The sequence below is a fragment of the Panthera uncia genome, assembly GCF_023721935.1.
Source record: "Panthera uncia isolate 11264 chromosome B2 unlocalized genomic scaffold, Puncia_PCG_1.0 HiC_scaffold_24, whole genome shotgun sequence".
In the NCBI taxonomy this organism is placed as follows: domain Eukaryota; kingdom Metazoa; phylum Chordata; class Mammalia; order Carnivora; family Felidae; genus Panthera; species Panthera uncia.
Window position 1 is genome coordinate 91,264,602 of NW_026057580.1, and position 19,945 is coordinate 91,284,546.

The 19,945-nt window shown below is 40.6% G+C and overlaps 1 protein-coding gene across 3 annotated transcripts in view; it reads left to right on the forward strand.

The window, feature by feature from the left end:
- The window catches only part of PDE7B (phosphodiesterase 7B), a 578,460-nt gene that overhangs the window by 496,534 nt on the left and 61,981 nt on the right, over positions 1–19,945 (forward strand). For all 3 annotated transcript variants that reach the window (XM_049654412.1, XM_049654413.1, XM_049654414.1), the window contains one exon: positions 4,795–4,878. In XM_049654412.1, coding sequence (XP_049510369.1) covers positions 4,795–4,878 — 84 coding nt within the window. The remainder of the gene's footprint in view (positions 1–4,794; positions 4,879–19,945) is intronic.

The window sequence follows — 19,945 nt, forward strand, 5'->3', positions numbered from 1 at the left end:
GGGGTCTGGGTTCTGTCTGCCCTCATTTTGCAAGTTTACAGCAGTGATGTGAATTAGTAGTGTCTAAAGAAGCTCAAAGCAATAACTTTCACGAGAGCTTCTTCTCCCCACCATATTTGGGCCGCTCCATGGTTGCATCTTTCTGACACTATCACCAGCTCATCTTCCTTGTTCATAGCGACACCCCTGCTATGAATCTCTCTCCGTGTTTCCTGCAGCTGTCATCATCACCTTCTTCATTTGTCTCAGATGCCATAGGAGCACAGTAGCCACTGCTCTGTTCCTTTCCGACCCCATTTCCCCACCCTGAAGTGACCTTGACTCCACAACCGGGGCCAGAGTCTGGTTCTCGTCATATGGCCCATGTTTCAGCCACTGTAAGTTGTCATTGCTGTCAGAGTCTCCGCCATATTTGCCAGTTACATAAGAGGCCACATAATGTCTGCTCCCTAGCGCAAGCTTTTATTAAACAGAGACAGCCTGAGAGGCCAAGTGGGCAAGAGGTCCATCCCGGAACCACGTCCCCTGGGAGGGTGAGTGGCTGTCTCCGGGTCTTGGCTCCTGGAGCCACTCAGCTCAGCTCTCTGCCTGTGTTTGCAGCCTTAAATACCCGAGGACGACATGTTATGTTTTCGGCCTGAAGGGGCAAAAGAGAAGCAGCCCTTTCAAAATAAGAATTTCCCTGCTGTTTGTTTCATTTTGGAACACAATAAGGACAGGCTGAGGACACGACTCTGAGCTGTCAACACTTCCGACCCGGCTTCCACAGCACCTTTCGCTTGCCAGAAAAAAAAGTTGCTTAAGTGAAACAAGGGCCTAATGAATAGTCAAAATAATTGTTTAGCTTGGATATAAGGCCTTAGGTAAATAGATGATTGCCTGAGACCAGAGGCCAGAAAAAGCAGTTCAGCAGGACGCTACTTGTTCTGTTTTTCGGACATCAGCCCAGTGGCCTCTGCTCCTCCAGGGACGGTTGTTACTGAATTATTTCTCTCTTCCCACGAGCATATTGAAGCAATTTAGTATCAGAGGGGCTAATAACAGCAGGGAGAATGAGAGAGAACTTTCTATATTGGAAATATATCCTTAAAACATGAATATTACCTTATTCTCAAATAAATTGAATGCTCAGAATGTGGACTGTTTGGTTTGTTTGTATTTACCTTTCCGTGTTGAAATTTTCTAAAATGCTTTGTTAGCCCACTTACAATTGTCCTGCCTCCTGCCTTACTAGTACTTTTAACATGATTTCATCCTTTTTAAACACTATTATTTACTACCCCTAAAAACCATCATTAGGTTTATGAGTAATCCACTTCCAAAACTATAATTGTAGTTATAGACAGAAGAAGCATTGAAAAGGAAGCTTTCAGGTATGGGTTTTGTAGTTTGTTGTTGTTGCTGTTGATTTGTTTTGTTCTGTTTGTTTATTTAAGTGCCTTTGCTATCAACTTTCTTCACTGTTTCTTTTTCCCCAAAATGGCATTACATCATGAAAATTCTATTTAATTAAGAGCTTGATTAAATTAGTTGCTAGGTAATTTCAGTTTTACTGAATAATATTTTTAATAATTGCTTTCCATCTCTTACTTGAAAATAATAGATGCCTTGTTGATCCAGAACAGGATTTGGTTGTCTTACTCGTTCGGCTCATTTCCGCTGGACTGCTATTCAAATAAACAACATCTATCTGATTGAATCTTGAACTCATCAAGGGGGTGGATTCCCCTCGTACTCAAGTTTCAGGAGTCATGATGAATATATATTTGGTTTATTGGCAAATAGCAATCAAAGCATACATTGGGCCATAAAAAAGTGAATGCTTAGCTGTTTCTATGATTTTTTATCCTGATGATATAGGATAAAGGTTAAGAACATGGGGTTTAAGAGCCAATTTCGAATTTGAATACAAACTCCACCCTTACTAATTCTGTGAGCTTGGACAAATTATCAAATTTCCACTGGTTTCAGTTTCCTCATCTGTAAAATGGTCTAATAATAACACCTACTTCGCTGGGTTGTTGGGTAGATGATATTCAATAATACATGTAAAATGCTTAGTACCGTGTAAGGTTTCAAGAAATTCTAACCCTCATGCTATTTTCATGCACCTTATAATTTTCTCACAACAACCCTGTGAGGGAGGCGAAGCTGCTGTAATTATGCCAATTAATTTAAATATTAGAAACTGGACCTCAAAGTGGTTATTGAGTTGCCCACAGTCACCCAAGATGGTGAGATATTGATCCTGTCAGTAACAGGAATCTCTGAATTACTCACATATTGCCTTCCCTTTACCTAGCTTGCCTTGTGATGCTGTCTCCTCCATGTTCATCCCTAAACCTAAAGCCCTGAATGATAATGGGCGTCCTCTGCCTTAGACTGTCAGATGGACAAAAGGAATAAATTTTGACAGAGGCTTCAAAACCTCTATTGATATTATGCAGAAGTTTTCTGGGAAAATGGTACCCTCTGAACTACACAGTCAGGAGGGATGCTTTGCTAATCCTGGGAAAAAAAATTACTAGTGGACAAGTGATTTCCAATTGGTGAGCCTGAAACCCCTTAGAGAAGCCCACAGGGATGACACAACAGGTCAACAAACCTAAAGCCTAGCCGGCTTCATAGACCGAATGAATACAGGCTTATCCATGCATAAGTTTTGAAGCATATGTCTATCTGATTATCATTTAGAAAATATAAATCATTTAGGCACTGCTGAATTTATTATATCATTTTGGCGTGCTGTATTTTCCCAATGGCTGCTAAATTTCACCTATCATGTGAGGGTCTGTGATTTTTTTTTAAACCATTATGTACAGACTCCTTAAGATTAGAAACCAATGTTATTGAGGAGAGAGCTCTGCCTATGAAGTTTAATAACCTAGATTTAAGGACCAGCCCTGCTAGTTATAAGTTAAAGCACCATAAACTCAGCCAGTCAGTTAAAGTCCATAGATATCTACTGAGCGCCTCTAAAGGGCCCACCCGCACCCTGAGCTGGAGCTGGGTAGGTGAACAGCAGGCCTGAACTTTCTTCCTGAGCCTCCATTTTCTCACCTATAAAGTAAGTAGAATAATAGTGGCTCTCCTCACAAGGCTATTGTGAGCATCCAATGAGATAAACAAGAAAATAAATACACTGTGATGTTTGTGAAAGTGCTTTGTGAACTCTTTAGAGTGCTGTAAACATGGAGTGTTCAAGACAAGCTGCTGAAGACAAGAAAACCCTTCAACTCTCCCTAGTGGATTTCCTATAACTGCTGGCCATCTACCCCCATGAACTTGCCAAATGCTAACAGCATTCCTTTCTTTGATCTCAGATGATATTCATATTTATAAAAATGCTTTTCCATCTCTTTCTTCCTCCTCCCCTTTTATTCCATAAATTGTAACATTCCTTAATATCAACATGGCACTGTAATATCAGATTATACAAAGCATTAAATAAGGCACCAATATAAAATTCAAATCACAGAATAACCCAGAGGCTCACAGCTTGCAGTTTGTAAGCCCAAACATACACAACGCCCATCTGTAAGGGATATTTTAAACATTGCCAATGGCACTGGTTACAGCTGAAGGGGATCTCACTCAGACCCTGGTTAACTCCAGGGGGTAGGAATGGAGGAGAGATGACTGTCCCTTTTCTCTACTCATAGGCTAAGGCCTCACTGCCATGTCATGTCTGGGAAAAAGTGGTTTATGGGAGGGGACCCATTACTCGTGGAATTGAAACTTTCCCTGATTCAGTTCTTCCAGAAATATAGAGATCTCACGTATTTTTCTCTCTCCTCTAATTCCATATTTTATGTGCTAATTTGTACATTTTTGTCTTTATATTTATTCTTGTCAACAGAAGACATTCACTTAGAGTCTGCTAAGTGCCATACAATACACAAAGCACTATGGAAAAATGCAAAACACATAATTAATATGCATGATCCTTTGCAGGAGTTTAGAAAGAAGTAAACCCAGCATTTATTGCAAGGCAGCAAGTGTTATTTTATATTCTTCAACCCATGACACTGTGAACCACTGAGGTTCAGAGAAATAAATTTCCCAAGATCATACAGGTAGCAAGTGTCTGAGCCGAGATTGTCCTAGGTCTATTTCGTCTTAAAGTACATGCTCTTTCCATTCTATTTCATTCCCTCCCTTGATCGGGAAGGCAGAAGACACAGCAAAAAGGAACGTGAATGCAGACATTAAAGAAAACCTGCAAATGAATAAGTTCTACAAGCTCCACTGACTATTTCGTGTACAAGGGTGGCAAGTGTCTGAAGTACCTGGAGCTGGGCTGGCCTTCATGGAGCAAATTCCAAAGCAGATCAATGATAAATCCTGGGCGGGCAACAGGGCAATGGACACTAGTCAGAGAACAACTGTGCTGGAACCAAGAGAAATAACACTGGGCAGTTAAACATTCTAACAAGAATAAAAGCTTTAATCCCAGAGCATCATTTGTTCTCCCAGATTCAGATGCCCCCTCCTTGTGGCCCTCAGACTATGGAAATCTTGTAAATTACTAAAATTTTCACAGATCCACCTTCTAGGCAAATCTAAAAGACAGCAGAGTGCTGCTTCACTTATTAGAGTACTGCTAAGTTCATTACACTTAACATTCATTAAATATCCCCTCTCACATAGCTCTCTCTTAAGCAAGGTAAGTGGAAATCATTTTCCTTCTGACATTTGGCTCCAGTGACATAAGTGAGTAAGAGGATTTACAGAGGAAAAGTGAATACACTTGGCAATGTTTTCAAACATTTGTTTGGATTTTCTGTTTTTTAGGAGATGTACGACTAAGGGGTCAGACGGGGGTTCCTGCTGAACGCCGCGGCTCCTACCCATTCATTGACTTCCGCCTACTTAACAGTGAGTAATCAAGTGTACCTGGAAAGGAACAAACGTTTTCTTTAAAAAAAAAAATCTCACTTCCCTCTGAACTTCAAAACCCTCAGAGGTCTGCCTTCCTTCCTCCATGTCTCCCCTCCCAAATGGAACTTAACCCTTTGTCTTTAGATTTCCTCCCTAGTGAAGTGATTCTGGCACTGCCCTACCTCCCAGAGCTTTAGTGAGAATCAAATGAGATCATTTCAGCTTTCAGAATGTAAGCCTTAAAAACTGTGAAGCCCTATACAGGGAAACTTATTCCTTTCATCATCCAGCACATTCTTTCCACCTTCATCCAGAACTAGACCAGATGAGATTCTATTTTATTGTTAAAACCCCACAGGGAAACCTACTCACATATGGCCCTTAGTAACTACCCATTGTCTAATTCTCCCTTCTTTGTCTCATCGAAGTCCCTGAGATCTGTTCTTGCATTCCTCATAAAGCTCTACACCATGGCTGAGCCCTTGTAGTGTGCACTTGCTGCTTCTTCCATTAGAACTACCTCGGAAAGTCATTTCTTTCTATCTTTCCCCTTCATATATTACTCCTTATTTGGAGTTTTGCTCAACCTCTGGTTCATAATTCTGTTAATTTCAAATTCCTTTGGAAACCCAAACCAGTGACCAGTCACCCTGCCTGATAGCATGCCTTCTATTGCAATCATCCTGCACTTTGGACTTGGGGGTGGGGGCGGTGGGGGGAGAAACTGTATAAATTTCACAGTTTGCTCCAAGGTTTTCAGTGTTTGGTTCTCATACCACTTCCCATCGATAAATTTCAAAGTTCTGGGTTGCACCCACAGAGTATTACTTTCCTTTGGCATAAACAAGTTCAGCAGAAAGGTAATTTGATTTACCTCGACCCCTAAAAATTACTAGGAGAAGTCAAAACTTGCTATCCTTGGATCCTCAAAAGGTCAGTAGTGAATAGAGATGCTTGTATTTCTCCTAGCTTATTAAACTTCCATAGCAATGTGAAATATCCGTTTTCTCAGCTCTTTCTGGGACACAGAGACTTGGAGTAACCTTTCCATACTAGAGATAACCTCCCCAACCCAGCCCCCCCAAAAAATGCATTTTCGAAGACACAGTTGATTTGCTAACCCAATGTAATATTGGATACAGACTATGGGGAGCTCAAATGGTATCTCAGCTTTTCTTATGACCCTGATTAGGCTGGTCCAGCTACTCATGGAAGTTACCCCTTTTGACAATATCTAGATTGTACTGACTTCCAGTTCCCAGGCATACGGTTCCACCAAGCAAGATGGGGATGAGCAGAGAGTCCAGTTAATTCACTGTCTCAAAGAGATCAGGACTCTCCAATGGCTTCACATACGAAGTGTGAGATGGAGAAAATAACTAAAAAAGTCTCTTTCAATATTAGATGAGATGTTATGTCATGTTTTCGAATATAAGGCATGAACAAATTAGGAAAAATAGGAGATACTTCTCTTTATAATAATTCCAAGGTTCCAAATGATATAATCTGTTTCTAAATTATTCCAATGTTAATAAGCAACATCAGCTAAGAGCAGATATCTTTGCAAGTGGGATTAAGGAATAATTTTCCTATATACATCATAGGTCCTTGCAACACTTGGATTTGGGGTTTTTTTTTATCATCTGTTTTACTTTCAGAACGTTAAAAAAAACTGAAAAAATGTATAAAAATTTTAAACAGAAAACCAATGCAGATAATATTTCACTACTATATTATTCACTATATAACAAATCACATACAAGCAGGTACTATCCTGTCATCCCTCTTCTGAAGGTCCTCCAGAAACTTCCTAGTGTCTGGACTGACCCCCAGCCTCCTTCCCCTGGCCTGGGATGCTATCTTCCCTCCACCCCCATTTCACCCCGTATGTTGCTCAGGACCCTCCACACATTAAGTGATAGTGTTGGCCATCCATTCTGAAATTTCTTTTTCCTCTGCTCAGCACTGCACTCTGGATAATTCCTTCACTCATGTCTCTTTAGCAATAAAACATGCTAAGGCGATATCAACTTACCTTCATTGTATTTTGCTTTCTAGTGGACTCACTTTTTTTTTCCTAGATGTGTAGAACAGTTCCCTAAACAGACTACAAGATCCTGAATATCTGTCCAACTAGATCAAAGGATCCCCTCAAAAAGTCTGTATTAAATAATTATAAATGCCAGTCATCCCCTATATTTTTCTCGACAGCTCAGATAGGACTGAAGCCCTCTGAGATTCTTCCTTATTTGTGGTACTGTCTATTCCATTGTCAAATGCCTGGCATACCCAGTTACTGAGTTGAAAATTGAATCAATAACATTACTGCAGTCATTCTCCACAATTTCCTGCGTTAGTCAGCAATTAAAGTAACTTGTCGCCAGGTAGAACCAGGTATGTTCTATCTGTGTTATGTACAGTCACGTAAGATGTAATATACATGTCATACCTCCTACTACTTTATATAGAGCCTATTTAGTTCTCTTTAATGTCATTCATGTTCCTGTTGGGGTTTGCCTGCCTGAGTTATTAGTGTGTGCTTTCTGCCTAGAGGGAAACATTTTAAATATACTTCTATAAAAATTTAAAAATAAACCCCAAAGATACATTTTGGGACCTTTTGCTAAAACTCTTATTTTTACCAACTGATTCCAATTCTACACAGTAAGTACAAGACTAGTTTAAAGTGATTTTTTTGTATCATTTACCTTAATTTTGAGTCATTTTTTTCCCAAGTACAGGCAGAGACCAAAGATTATTTTCCTCAGGTGCTTGCAGTTTTGCTCTCTCTCCCAAGGTAGAACCTACCCTTGGACTTGCTTAAAAAGACAATTTATAGGAAAAACCAAAGCACCATAACCTCTATACCCTGTGTCTCATCCCTACAGCCTTTCTTCTAAAATGCTTAGTGAAACCCACATGGCTGCCACCCCCTGTCCAGAGTGTCCCTGGGGGGTTACCTTCTACCACTCTCTTCAACATATGTCTTGAATGGCTGGAACATGTGTAACAAAAATGTACATTACTAGTAAGGCCCATTGCACTTCTCCACTGGCCCCATCAGGCACAGCCCCAACCTGCCATAGCAGAACAGAAAACATCAGAATTAATATCTAAAATAACTTTCCTGGGGGCACCCCGGTGGCTCAGTCGGTTAAGCGTCCACTCTTGATTTCAGCTCAGGTCATGATCTCATGGGATTGAGCCCGGTTCATGGGATCAAGCCTGGTGTGGGGCTCTGGGCTGACAGCACAAAGCCTGCTTGGGATTCTCTCTCTCCCTCTCTCTGCCCCTCCCCAGCTCAAGCTCACTTTCTCTCTCTCTCTCTCTCTCTCTCTCAAAATAAATAAATAAACTTAAAAAAATAAAATAGCATAACATAAATAAAATAACTTTCCTTTTTTCAGAATAAAGTTTACAGATATTAAAACAGTTAACCAGAATGAGACTGGGCCAATGACAACCAATGCAGTAAACCTGTGCTCCCGTCCATGCCTATTTTGTGACAGATAGATATAGAGATAGAGATAGATAGATAGATAGATAGATATGATGTTTATTTATTTTTGAGAGAGAGAGAGAGAGAGAGAGACAGAGCACAAGTGGGAGAGGGGTAGAGAGAGGGGGAAGCAGGCTCCAGGCTCTGAGCTATCAGCACAGAGACGGACAAAGGGCTCCAACTTATGGACCTCAAGATCATGACCTGAGCCAAAGTTAGATGCTTAACCGACTGGGCCACCCATAAGCCCCCATGCCTGTTTTGTAAATAAGATTTTATTGGAACATAGCCATGCTCATTCATTTATATATCATTGACAGCCACTTTTATCCACAGAGACCATATGGCCCACAAAGCCAAAAATATTTACTATATGGCCCTTTACAGAAAAAATTTACTAACTCTTAAATTAGATTTTTAAACAAAATTTAAAGGGTCTATGACATCTCCATAGGTGCATTCAGCCTGGTCTGTTTTCCTTTGTTCATGTCATTTTTTTCTTTTCAATCCCCAGTGCCATCAGTTTACTTTCAAGGATGGATTCACATTGGCTTAATTTACATGCGACAGAAATATAAACAGAGAACTTTCTTGCTGGTTCAGCATTTAAATTCCACAATTATAATTTCTATCTGCACAAACATTCTTCTGTAAGAGGTGCCCCTTTCCCATATTTTTTGAAGACATGGGACTACCACACCTATGAACTTGTCTACATTCTACATTCTACATGTAAGATGACAATATACACCTAGTTTGCCTGGCATAGTCAAATTTGTACCTGTTTTTCAGGCATACTTATTAATAATGCCATTTCCCACTCCCTAAGTATTCTGGTTTAGACGACAAATTACAAAGTCAATGGATTTTATAGTTTTTCTACAAAAAAAAAAAAAGTTACTTCAAGACAACACCTCTTAAATGTCACTTTCAATCCAGGAATAAAGATCAGAAAATCCTCCTCATAAGAGATACAGGCAGATCCATGCATGTCTTGGTTGAGAATAGGTAAGATAAAGTTACCTGTTGACAGACAGTATTATTTACTATTTATATTTTATACAATTTAGAAAACAGGCATTTATATGAACTTTGAGAAGTTTCTCTGGATAAGTAGCAGAAAAACGTGGCTTCATTGCATAGGCCACAGGAATCATAGACCTTTAAAGAAGATTATCTTTACACCTAAGCATGGGAGGTGGGGGTGGGCAGAAGAGAGTGAGAGGAAAGGGTGACAATTATTTTTATTCTACCTGAGATACTAAAGCAGAGACCTGAAAGAGGGCCGGAAGAATGGGAAAGCAATGGCTTGATTATCCCAATGCCAATTTCCTATAGATTTATGTCATTTACTAACTCTGTGTGGAGGGAAACACGAGAAGAGAAAATGGAGAGAGGAGTGTTGAGAGAAACGTGTGGCCTCACGGGCGAATGTCGCAGAAGCAATCACAATTTTCTGCAGAACAGGTGGTTACAGCTCCCCTTGTACATCTCTGTCTCCTGGTTTAATATAATCAGTAGGCTGAGTAGATAATGACTAGGTGGAGATGTTCCCATGGCAACCATTTCAGAGCAACACAATGTGATTTCCACACTCGCTCAGCAAAGGAAGTGACATACAAAGCAAACATTCCCAGTGACTGTGGAGCTTGAAGGAATAAGGCAGCTTTAGCTGCAAGTTTCAGGGCAGCAAATTCAGCTGCCACAGAGAGCCTGGAGCCCCAGACGAGCCCCAGGACTTTGCAGTAGTAGGTTAATTGGCTATTTGGCTTTTCCTGTTGGTTAATTTGCTAATCTTGATCTTTAAAGTTCTATTCCTCCAGATCCGCCTCTCCAGGCGGGGCCATTATCGCTGCACAAGCATGAGGTAATTTTAGCAGAGCTACAAAAACATTTCCCTTTACTCATTACTTTTGATCGAACTAATAAATACTATATATTTATGATATATAAATATATAATATACATAATATATACATATATATATATATCTTTTTATGGAGAACAAGTGACCCAGAGACTCAAATACTTTTTTTAAAAGCTGCCATCTAAAACGTTACACCATGCAAAAATATAAAGTACATTCGCAGAAGAGCTGTCAACCAAAAGCCACCCAGCATGTTACAAACCATCTAGTACTTAAGTGATGTCCCCATCTTAAAGAGGGACAATTTGCTTATAAACTCAGTTTTCTAAGAAAGAATTCCTAGTGGATGGTGATAACCTTTTAGTAATCTTCTTAAAGGTGATTCTTAACGTTACCTGTGAGAACCACATAAATGTAAAGAACCTAAATTAAAATGTTACAGGGTGAGGTGTTTAAGGGCACAAACGTGCAACTCGTCGATAAATAAGTCCTGGAAATCTCATGTACAACACAGTGATTGCAGGCAACTGTATTATCAACTTCAGAGTTGTTAAGGCACTACATCCTAATTATTCTCACCATGAAAATTAAATGATAATTATATGACCTAATAGAGATGTTAGCTAACACAGTAGTAATCATATTGCAATATATAAATGTATCAAATCAAACACCTTGTACACTTAAGCTTACACAATGTTACATGCCAATTAAATTTCAATAAAAAAAGAAAAAAGGAAAGAGAAAATGAAATACAAAATACACTTTAAAAAATGTTATGGGGTGATTTAAAAGAAATCATATTGACAAGATGATTTCCCATTCTCCCCAAAATTCAGGCCCCCAGCCGCATGGCCCACAATAGAGAACAGAGATGCGAGCTGGGACTAGCTTAGACTTCTCCTGAGTGCCAGGTAACACTCCACAACTTCAAAGTTCAACATTTGTCTTCCTCTAGAAGAAAGACAAGACGTTGATTGTGGTTGCGGCTCCTTTCTGACTCGCCTGGATCGTGCTCCATGTTCCAAGCTCCCCAGCATTTCACATACAGAAGTACCAGACCAACAGGATAGTTAGCCACTGAAATGACTGCATTGCAGAAGACAGAATTGATGTTGCCCTCACTGTTTCACCCATTCCCTGTCACTATTCACCAGTGACCATCGATGGAGCACCTCCTAGGGTAGACCGTGAGCCAGGTCCTGGAGATATAAAGATAAAATGAGACAGAGCCCCCATCTCTGAGAACTTTATAGAGACGTAAGCCTGTACATTTTGATGTGATAGGATACATTTAATAACACATGCATGTATAATAAAAGCATACATAAAATGAGAAACATGTATGCGTATACAGGATTCAGAGGAAAGCAGGATTAACTTCGGGGAGGTTGGGGACGGGAGAAATTAACTCAGTCTTGGGAAATTATAGAAGGCGGTCTGAAGGAATGAAAACATGAACAGGACTAAAGCAACAATGAAGTGAGGAGGGCTGCACACTTTTAGAGCCATTCTGAAATGTGCTTCAAGACCTAAGGAACCAAGAAAGAGTCGTCCACAACTCTACTCAACTAGACATAAATTTTATTGGAAGATGAGGTATTCAAGTAGAAGCCGAAGAAGTCAGGAGAGATCACTCAATATATCTGACTCTCTGGGGAAAACCATAATGAAAAATAAACAGTTTTCACCTTCTTTTTTTTTTAAGTTTATTTATTTATTTTGAGAGAGAGGGTGCATGAGCAGCAGAAGGGGGCAGAGAGAGAGGAAGAGAGAGAGAATCCCAAGCAGGCTCTGCACTGTCAGCACGGAGCCCAATGCAGGGCTCGAACTCACAAACCACGAGATCATGACCTGAGCCAAAACCAAGAGTTGGCCGCTGAAATGACTGAGCCACCCAGGCACCCCAACAGTTTTCACCTTCTAAGCTAGGACTGAAAACAGCCATTGCCTTTTGTTAACCTGGCTGACACTGTTTAATCGATTCATTATTTTTTAGATGAGCGATAAAAAGTAGAAAATTGAATCAGGGAGCTCAGGGAGGCCAGTATTCCCTCTGGGTTGCCATTCATTCATTCAATAAATAGAATATCCACTGTCTGCCAAGCAGGCCATGAGGCCAAGGTGCGCTAAGCCACACCAGTAACCACGGGGCTGGGATAGCTCTTGTCCCAGACAGCAATGAGATTGGAGTCTGCCAGAGACACCAAATACTAATACCTCAACAATTCCTTTCAGGTCAACAAGGACTGGGGTAGCAGGGGGCACCTACCACATCCTATACCTCGGCTGGGGATTCTGACTGCTCAAAAGGAAACTTTAGAGATTCCTTTACCCTCGAAGACCTAACAATCTCATTACACAGGCAAGACAAACACACATTAAACCAAGGACCTTACAAGAGCATAAATGGTCTAGTTCTAAAATAACTGACAAAAACGATAAATCAGAGACCAAAGAAGGCAGAGATTACTGAAGTGCTCTGAGCAGGAAAAGAAGGCTTTATGGTCTTGTGCTGAATTCTGAAAGATAAGATAGAGTGTGGTCTTGTGAAGGAATTGCCTAAAAGTGAGACTGAGCTGACATATGGGAGACATTAAGTCATTAAGTAGAAGGTCCAGAAAGTAGTAAAGTATGTTGACTAGAGAGAAAACGAAAGGCTTGGAATGCCAAGATAAAGAACTTGAACTTGACTCATTAAACAAAGAGGGTCACTAGAGAATTTTGAGAAAAACATAGATGCCATAAAATAGTGCTTAAGAAAATTAACTAACACTCATATGTAGGAGGCGCAGACTCACTAAATCAAGAGAAACGTGATCAGGCAGCAGACTACAATGGAAGTAGAAAGAAGGTATAAATCCAGAGATGATGTGGAGAAAAGGAGATAAAACTTGATGATCCTGAATGCTGGGAGATCCTGGGGTTGTTCTGGCCATCTGAAGAATTGGAGATGAGATCAACAGTGAAGAAAGTTGGAGGGTGAGTTAGGGAAAGATAGTGAGCTCAGGGACAGGTTTTTTGCAGAAGTCAAGTCCAAGAGAGAGCTGTTAATAAGGGAGCACAGTACAGGTCAGAAAGGCCTGTTTTGGAAATTCCATTGTATTCCTTGGGTATTACAATCGTCCATGAGTCATATGGCCAGAACAGGTATCTTTGTTCAAGGGTCAACAACAGCTACTTTGTTCAAGGGTTCCTATGATTCTAGTTTATAATAAGCTTGATTTAGCAAAGCATAAGATTATCGATAATAAAACCCCCAAGGACGTCTCACCAGCAATTTATTTTCCTCTGTGAGAAACTATGTAAACATGATTCAGACACCATCCTACCCCACATCATGGATTCTGTTATGGTACAAACGTGTTTGCTTATGTCAGAGCCCAGCAGGTTTGTTAACTCCCTGGAATGTAGCACAGAGAAATGGCCATTTTCTACTGCAGCACTTCCTTGAGTAAAACCCTGATCCACTCAGAGTATTTCTGGTATAGTGGGTTCTTTGGATTTCTGGAGACAGTAAAACAGGGAAGCAGGAGTAAATTAAGTTTCTTTTGACTGAAGTTATCCTATGAGTCACTGAGCCAGAATGAGTTGTTTGTTAAATAAAATTAAATTCAGCCTCCTACCCAGAAGGAAGCACAGCCTACCTCTTGTGACTTCATTAATAAATAAAAGGAGGGGTTATGCCCTCTCATTTCTATCGTACCTTTAAAGTTTGAGAAGATTTAAATGACTTGCCATAGTCCATATTTAACTCTACATATGAAAAAATAGAGTGTTCCATCCTTAGAATCTTTTTGTGTTTCCAACTTGAGATCACTGGGTTAATACAAGATCAAGAAGATCATTTTCTCTCTAACTAGCAAACCAAATTGCCTTGGGGCACCTGGGTGGTTTATCACTCATAAGTAACCTAAGAGAGGGCAGTAGAACCAGTGCCAAAGGAAAGTGGCAGCATTTACCAAGGAAAGTCCCCAAGGAAGATGGTGGTGGCCACTGCACCCAACCACAGCCACCACAAGAGCTTTAAGATGGGAAGTGCTTAATCCCAGATACAGGACCCATGAGGCCAGGTGGAGAGCCTTCTTAGGCAAGGCCCCCAAGGCTATAGGTCTCCAAAGGCCTGGAAGCCCAGGAGGGCAGCTGCAAACACCAGAAACATCAGAGGTCCTTCTCACCCAACCTGGTCCACCATGATGGCCCACCCAGAGCCCCATGCACACTGCATTCCCCCTGCTAAGTGCACACCCTAACCCCAGTTAATGGAGGAAGTTGGCAGAAAGACAAAGAGCTTTGAAGTCAGACCTGGATTTGAATCCTACTTCTTTTGTGAGTGTGGGAAAAATGCACACACTGCTTACAGTTCACATTTATGGAAGGAGATTGTAACACCAGCCTCACTAGAGAGGTAAATGAGCTCAGTGAGTCCAGCAGTCCGTCTTGCTTGTAATAAGTCCTCAGTAGATGTAGTTGAACTTTGGATGTACCTTCCTCCTCTACTGAGTACACCCCTCCCCAGCCACCTCTTCTCCTAAGAAGTATTTATTCACCCCTCTCCCACCATTATGACCTTTGTGAAACCTGCTTCAACCTTCCCAGAGGACTAATTATTCAGTCCCTCCTCTGTGCTCCCACCACATCTCCAAGAAAGCATCCATCACACTGTAACTGCAAACTCATTGAACTTGAGTCTCTGGAGAGTATATTACAAAACTTCCTGAGGCTACTTGATGTGGCAAGCCTGGCTCTGGACCTTTCTGTGAGTATTAGGGAACCACTGACATACGTCACCTATGCCATACACATATTATATCAAACAATAATAATAACAATAATAGCTAATATGTGTGGAGCTCTTAGGTTCCAGATACTGCTTTGCACATGGTGATGCATTTAATCCCACAAGATCCCTATGAAGTAGGGACTACTATTTAAGATGAGGAAAATGAGGCCCAAAGAAAAGAAATAACTCACCTAAAAAATAATTTGTAAGCCGGGGCACCTGGGTGGCTCAGTTGGTTAAGTGACCGACTTCAGCTTCAGGTCATGATCTCACAGTTTCTGAGTTTGAGCCCCGCATCGGGCTCCGTGCTAACAGCCCAGAGTCTAGAGCCTGCCTTGGACTCTGTGTCTCCCTCTCTCTCTGCTCCTCCTCCACTCATGCTCTCTCTCGCTCTGTCTCAAAAATGAATAAACATTTTAAAAACTTTTTAAATAAAAAAAAGAGAGAACTTGTAAGCCAAAATTCACACCCTAAAAAATCCAGTACCAGAAGAGCACAAGCTCTTAACCATGTGGACTATAATTCATCTTTATATATGAATTTTAATGTTTAAAGGCAATACATGTATGCAAGATATTCCTTTTATGTGTCATATATATAATTACTCATATTAAATGTTTTCCTTATATTATAATAGTTATTTTCTTTTTATAGTACATTGAGACTCTCCTTTTTGGCATAAAAATGCTTCAATATCATTGAACAAATATAACCTAATGAGAAAATATATAACAAATATATAACAAATATAACCTAATGAGAAAATATATAATCATACATGTAACTAATTTCAACTATGTATTCCAACTGCTCTGGTAGAAGGTGCCAAGTGACAAATTACTCATTTTATCACCCGACCTTGTATTCTTTGGTAAGAAAGAGAAGGGTGTGGTGATGACAATGGAGGACACTTGTCAGCTGTCCCCAAAGAAGAAGGAAATGGAATCGCTATTGTGACAAAGTCAGATTTGAGGCTGCCACCGGTTACTTTAATTTTTCTCAAGGGGGAGTTGGTTATTTCCTGTCACGCAAACTGTGTATCATCAAAAGAAAGTTTCTCAAAACGTCTATAATACATTAAAAAGAAGCAGGGTACTGTAGATCTTAAACAAAGATCTCAGCTACATTTTTTTTAAAGCACCAAAATTTTAACAAGTATTGTTTCTAGATGAATATTATTTCCTTCTTCCTGTCTTCTTGTTTTTCTATCTTTTTTTTACCATGAGCAAGTATTCCTCTTATCATCAGAATGAATGGGATTTTATGAAAAAGAAAAAGCAATGTCAATCTGAAATAGAATTTTTTTTCTAAATAAAGTAATATTAAGATGCAGAAAATGAAGGGGCGCCTGGGTGGTTCAGTCGGTTAAGTGACGGACTCTTTGTTGCGGCTTAGGTCATGATCTCACAGCTCCTGAGATTATGCCCACATTTGGGCTCTGTGCTAACAGAACAGAGCCTGCTTGGGATTCTCTGTCTCCCTCTCTCTCTGTCCCTTGCACTCTCTCTCTCTCTCTCTCAAAATAAATAAATAGACAAAAAAACATGCAGATGATGAAGCTACAGCCATAGGCCAGAAAACATTATATTACTTCCACCTTAGAAAAATAACTGAAAATTATGAAGTTAGGTATTTATCAAAGCTATGTATGGTACTTCACAATAATGGCTTGTCATTAGAACTGAAATTTATTCCACAGAGCATGAAATCAAAGTTCTAATTCACGTTTAAACAGCACTTTACATTTGACAAAACTTTCAAATGAAGTCACCCAAGAATTCTTTTAGCCCAGTTTCTCAGTTTTACAAGCAAAAACAAAAAACAAAACTGAAAACAAAACAAAAAAGAAAACAGTGACGCTGCAAGGTAACTCGCTGCAAGGTAATGACAGAGTTAAGATCTGGGATTCAGGTCTTTTAACATTCTGTTTTTCCATTCAACCACAGGCCTTCCTTATTTAAATTTACCTTAAATATATTTTTTTTAAAAATTTACCACTTGCAATGAAAGAAAAGACAAACCAAGGGTTTCCCCTGAAAGTGGTGTGGGAGCTAGCTCCAGAACAGTTGCCTGGAGTTAGACTCTGGCAGCAGGGGCTTCCAGACCTCTCTGTCCTCCAGCTTCCTGGGCTGGGAGAGAAGGATTGAAGAATACGTACCTCACAGGGCTATCATGAGAATTACTGAGTAAGTGTGCCTGAAGTGCTAGCACAGTGCCCATCACAGTATAAATTCTCAATAAATGTGGACTGTTGTTAGTTCTGGTATTGGTATTTCCATTTCTCTATGACCATATGTAGAAGTTCTTGGAAGAGTATGAAATACGTAACAGTGCAATGCACTTGACTTATGTTGAGGAAGAGCATGATTTATTCCCCTTTTCAGTTTCCCATTCTTCAACTTACTCATTCTTTCAACACGTCTTTATTGAGCCCCCTCTACATTACCAGACACATCTCTTTCCAAAGTATGATTGTAAATAAAGTGGTAGAGAGAAAACAGTAGCTAGAAATCTGGAGTAGGGAAGGCTTTTGTGGTTTATTTTTTTGCAAGACATTTAAGCGTGCTGAAATTATGGTGAGAAAGATCTAGTTGAGAAAGAGCAATGGGCTATATAGGACAGAAAAGTCATAACTAAAAGTAAAGTGTCCTGAAAAGGTGGGAGGGGGACTGGCCTTAGAAAAGGAAGCAGCTCTTGTAATAGAACAGGCAGAAAGAAGAAAAGAATGGCTGCCGAGTAGGAAGTTTTGTAGGTTTTGTATCAGAGAAGGAAGGAATTTCCTGCCTAATGATTCTAGTTTCTCTGTGAAGTAGGACACAAGACGGGGAGTCAAAGAGACAGGGCAATGGACAACCCTCTGATGGTCATGTAACTGTCACCCAGAGTGCTAGTTCTGTGCTCCACCTGGCCACCAGTACTCATCATCAGAAGTACCACAGCTGTGGTACCACCAAAAGAGAAATTTCCCGCAACAACATGGTGGCCAAGCCCCACCTTGGTTGGCTACGCATATGCCATTGCTTTCTCTTTTTCTCACAGTGTGGGCCATTATAGAAAAGCCCATCGCGATTCCAGCTCTACTCCACACCCTCACGTCCCCCTGAGATACAAAACTGCAAAACAAAGAGATAACCTCATGTCGGAGACTCTTCTCTCCTGTGCTTATTTGTGCCGCATGGGTAATATAATCTGTAAGGAATGTTTATCCACGAACACAAGTTTTACCTCTGTCTTTCAGTGGCTCTGTCCTGCACACCCACCCCACTACCATCCAGAGGAAGCAATTCATTGCATGAAGACAGTTGTGGCTGTAGCTGTGGCTTTTCTAGGCAGAGGCTGGGCCATGTTCCCTCCTTGCCCTTCTTTCCCCATTGGCTCAGGTTCCCACGGCAATGGACAGACTTTTTTCCGAAGTTGCCAAGAAATTAGTCAAGTAGGACGTACTTACCTTAGCATAATTATAAGCCCCATACCCCCCTTCCCTCGTTCACTCACTATTTTTTGACAATCCTTGCCATGTGAGGAAGGAAAATCTCCCACCTCTTTTCTTATTCTTTTCTCATTCTTTCATTTTTGTGCCTTACCACATTAGCTCTATTTTCTATTTTGGAGACAATTCTGGGAAAGACCAGAAAGCTAAAAATCTGTCCCAAAAATCTCCTTGGAAGACCTGGAACAAATCTCTTCTTTTGTAAAGAAAAAAAGATAAATTAGATCAAACAATTCTATTTATTGAGCAACTGCCGTGTGCCAAGCTATAAGTATAAGAGATACAGGATGAAAAAATATATATCTTGAGAAACACTTGTACACAACTCAGATAAACACCAGATCAATTGACAGGTGCCAAGGAAATTCCAATGAAAAGATGACTGGAGATTCTAGGGAAAGACCTCATGAAGAGATTGACGTTGACACTTGGACAATGATTGGATTTTTGTAAGTGGAGTTTTAAGTGCATTCAAAATAAAGATCAGGGGTGGGACAATGCTGAGTTTATTCAAAGGGTGAGTGCCCTTAGGTCCTAGAGTGAACTCTTAGTGGTGAAGGGAGGGAGTAGCAGGGTTGGAGGGAAAACAATAAGAATTGATGTTAAAACTGGTCTGAGGGACACCTGCATGGCTCAGCTGGTTAAGCATCAGACTTCAGCTCAGGTCATGATCTCACGATTCATGAGTTTGAGCCCCACGTCAGGCTGCCAGTGCAGACCTGCTCTGGATCCCCTGTTCCCCTCTCTCTCTGCTCCTCCCTGACTCATTCTCTCTCTCTCTCTCTCTCTCTCTCTCTCTCTCTCTCTCATAAATAAACATTAAAAACAATTTTTAAACTAGTCTGAAACTTTTACTGCATGATAAGGATTGGTTAGAACAAGAACAGAGACCATCTCAAATAACAATTTGTCATTTACTCTGTAAAAAATAAAGTGGAGAATCACTGAAGGCTTTTGAGTAAAGAAAAACACGTTTTCTCTCCCTTGTATCTTGCCTAGCAAGTGGTTGCTTCTTGCTAATATTAAACCTAAGTTTCAAAAACATGACCAGTTATTCCTGGGTATACAGTGAAAATGCACTCTTGGGACACCTGGGTGGCTCAGTCAGTTAAGTGTCTGACTTCAGCTCAGGTTACTATCTCACGGTTCATGGTTTCGAGCCCCATATCAGGCTCTCTGCTGTCAGCATGGAGCCGTCTTCAGATCCTCTGTCTCTTTCTCTGCCCCTCCTCCCCCCTCGTTCTCTCTCAAAACTAAATATTAAAAAAAAGGGGGGGGCGCCTGGGTGGCTCAGTCTGTTGGGCGCCTGACTTTGACTCAGGTCATGATCTCACAGCTCGTGAGTTTGAGCCCCGCGTTGGGCTCTGTGCTGATAGCTCAAAGCCTGGAGCCTACCTCAGATTCTGTGTCCCCCTCTCTCTCTCC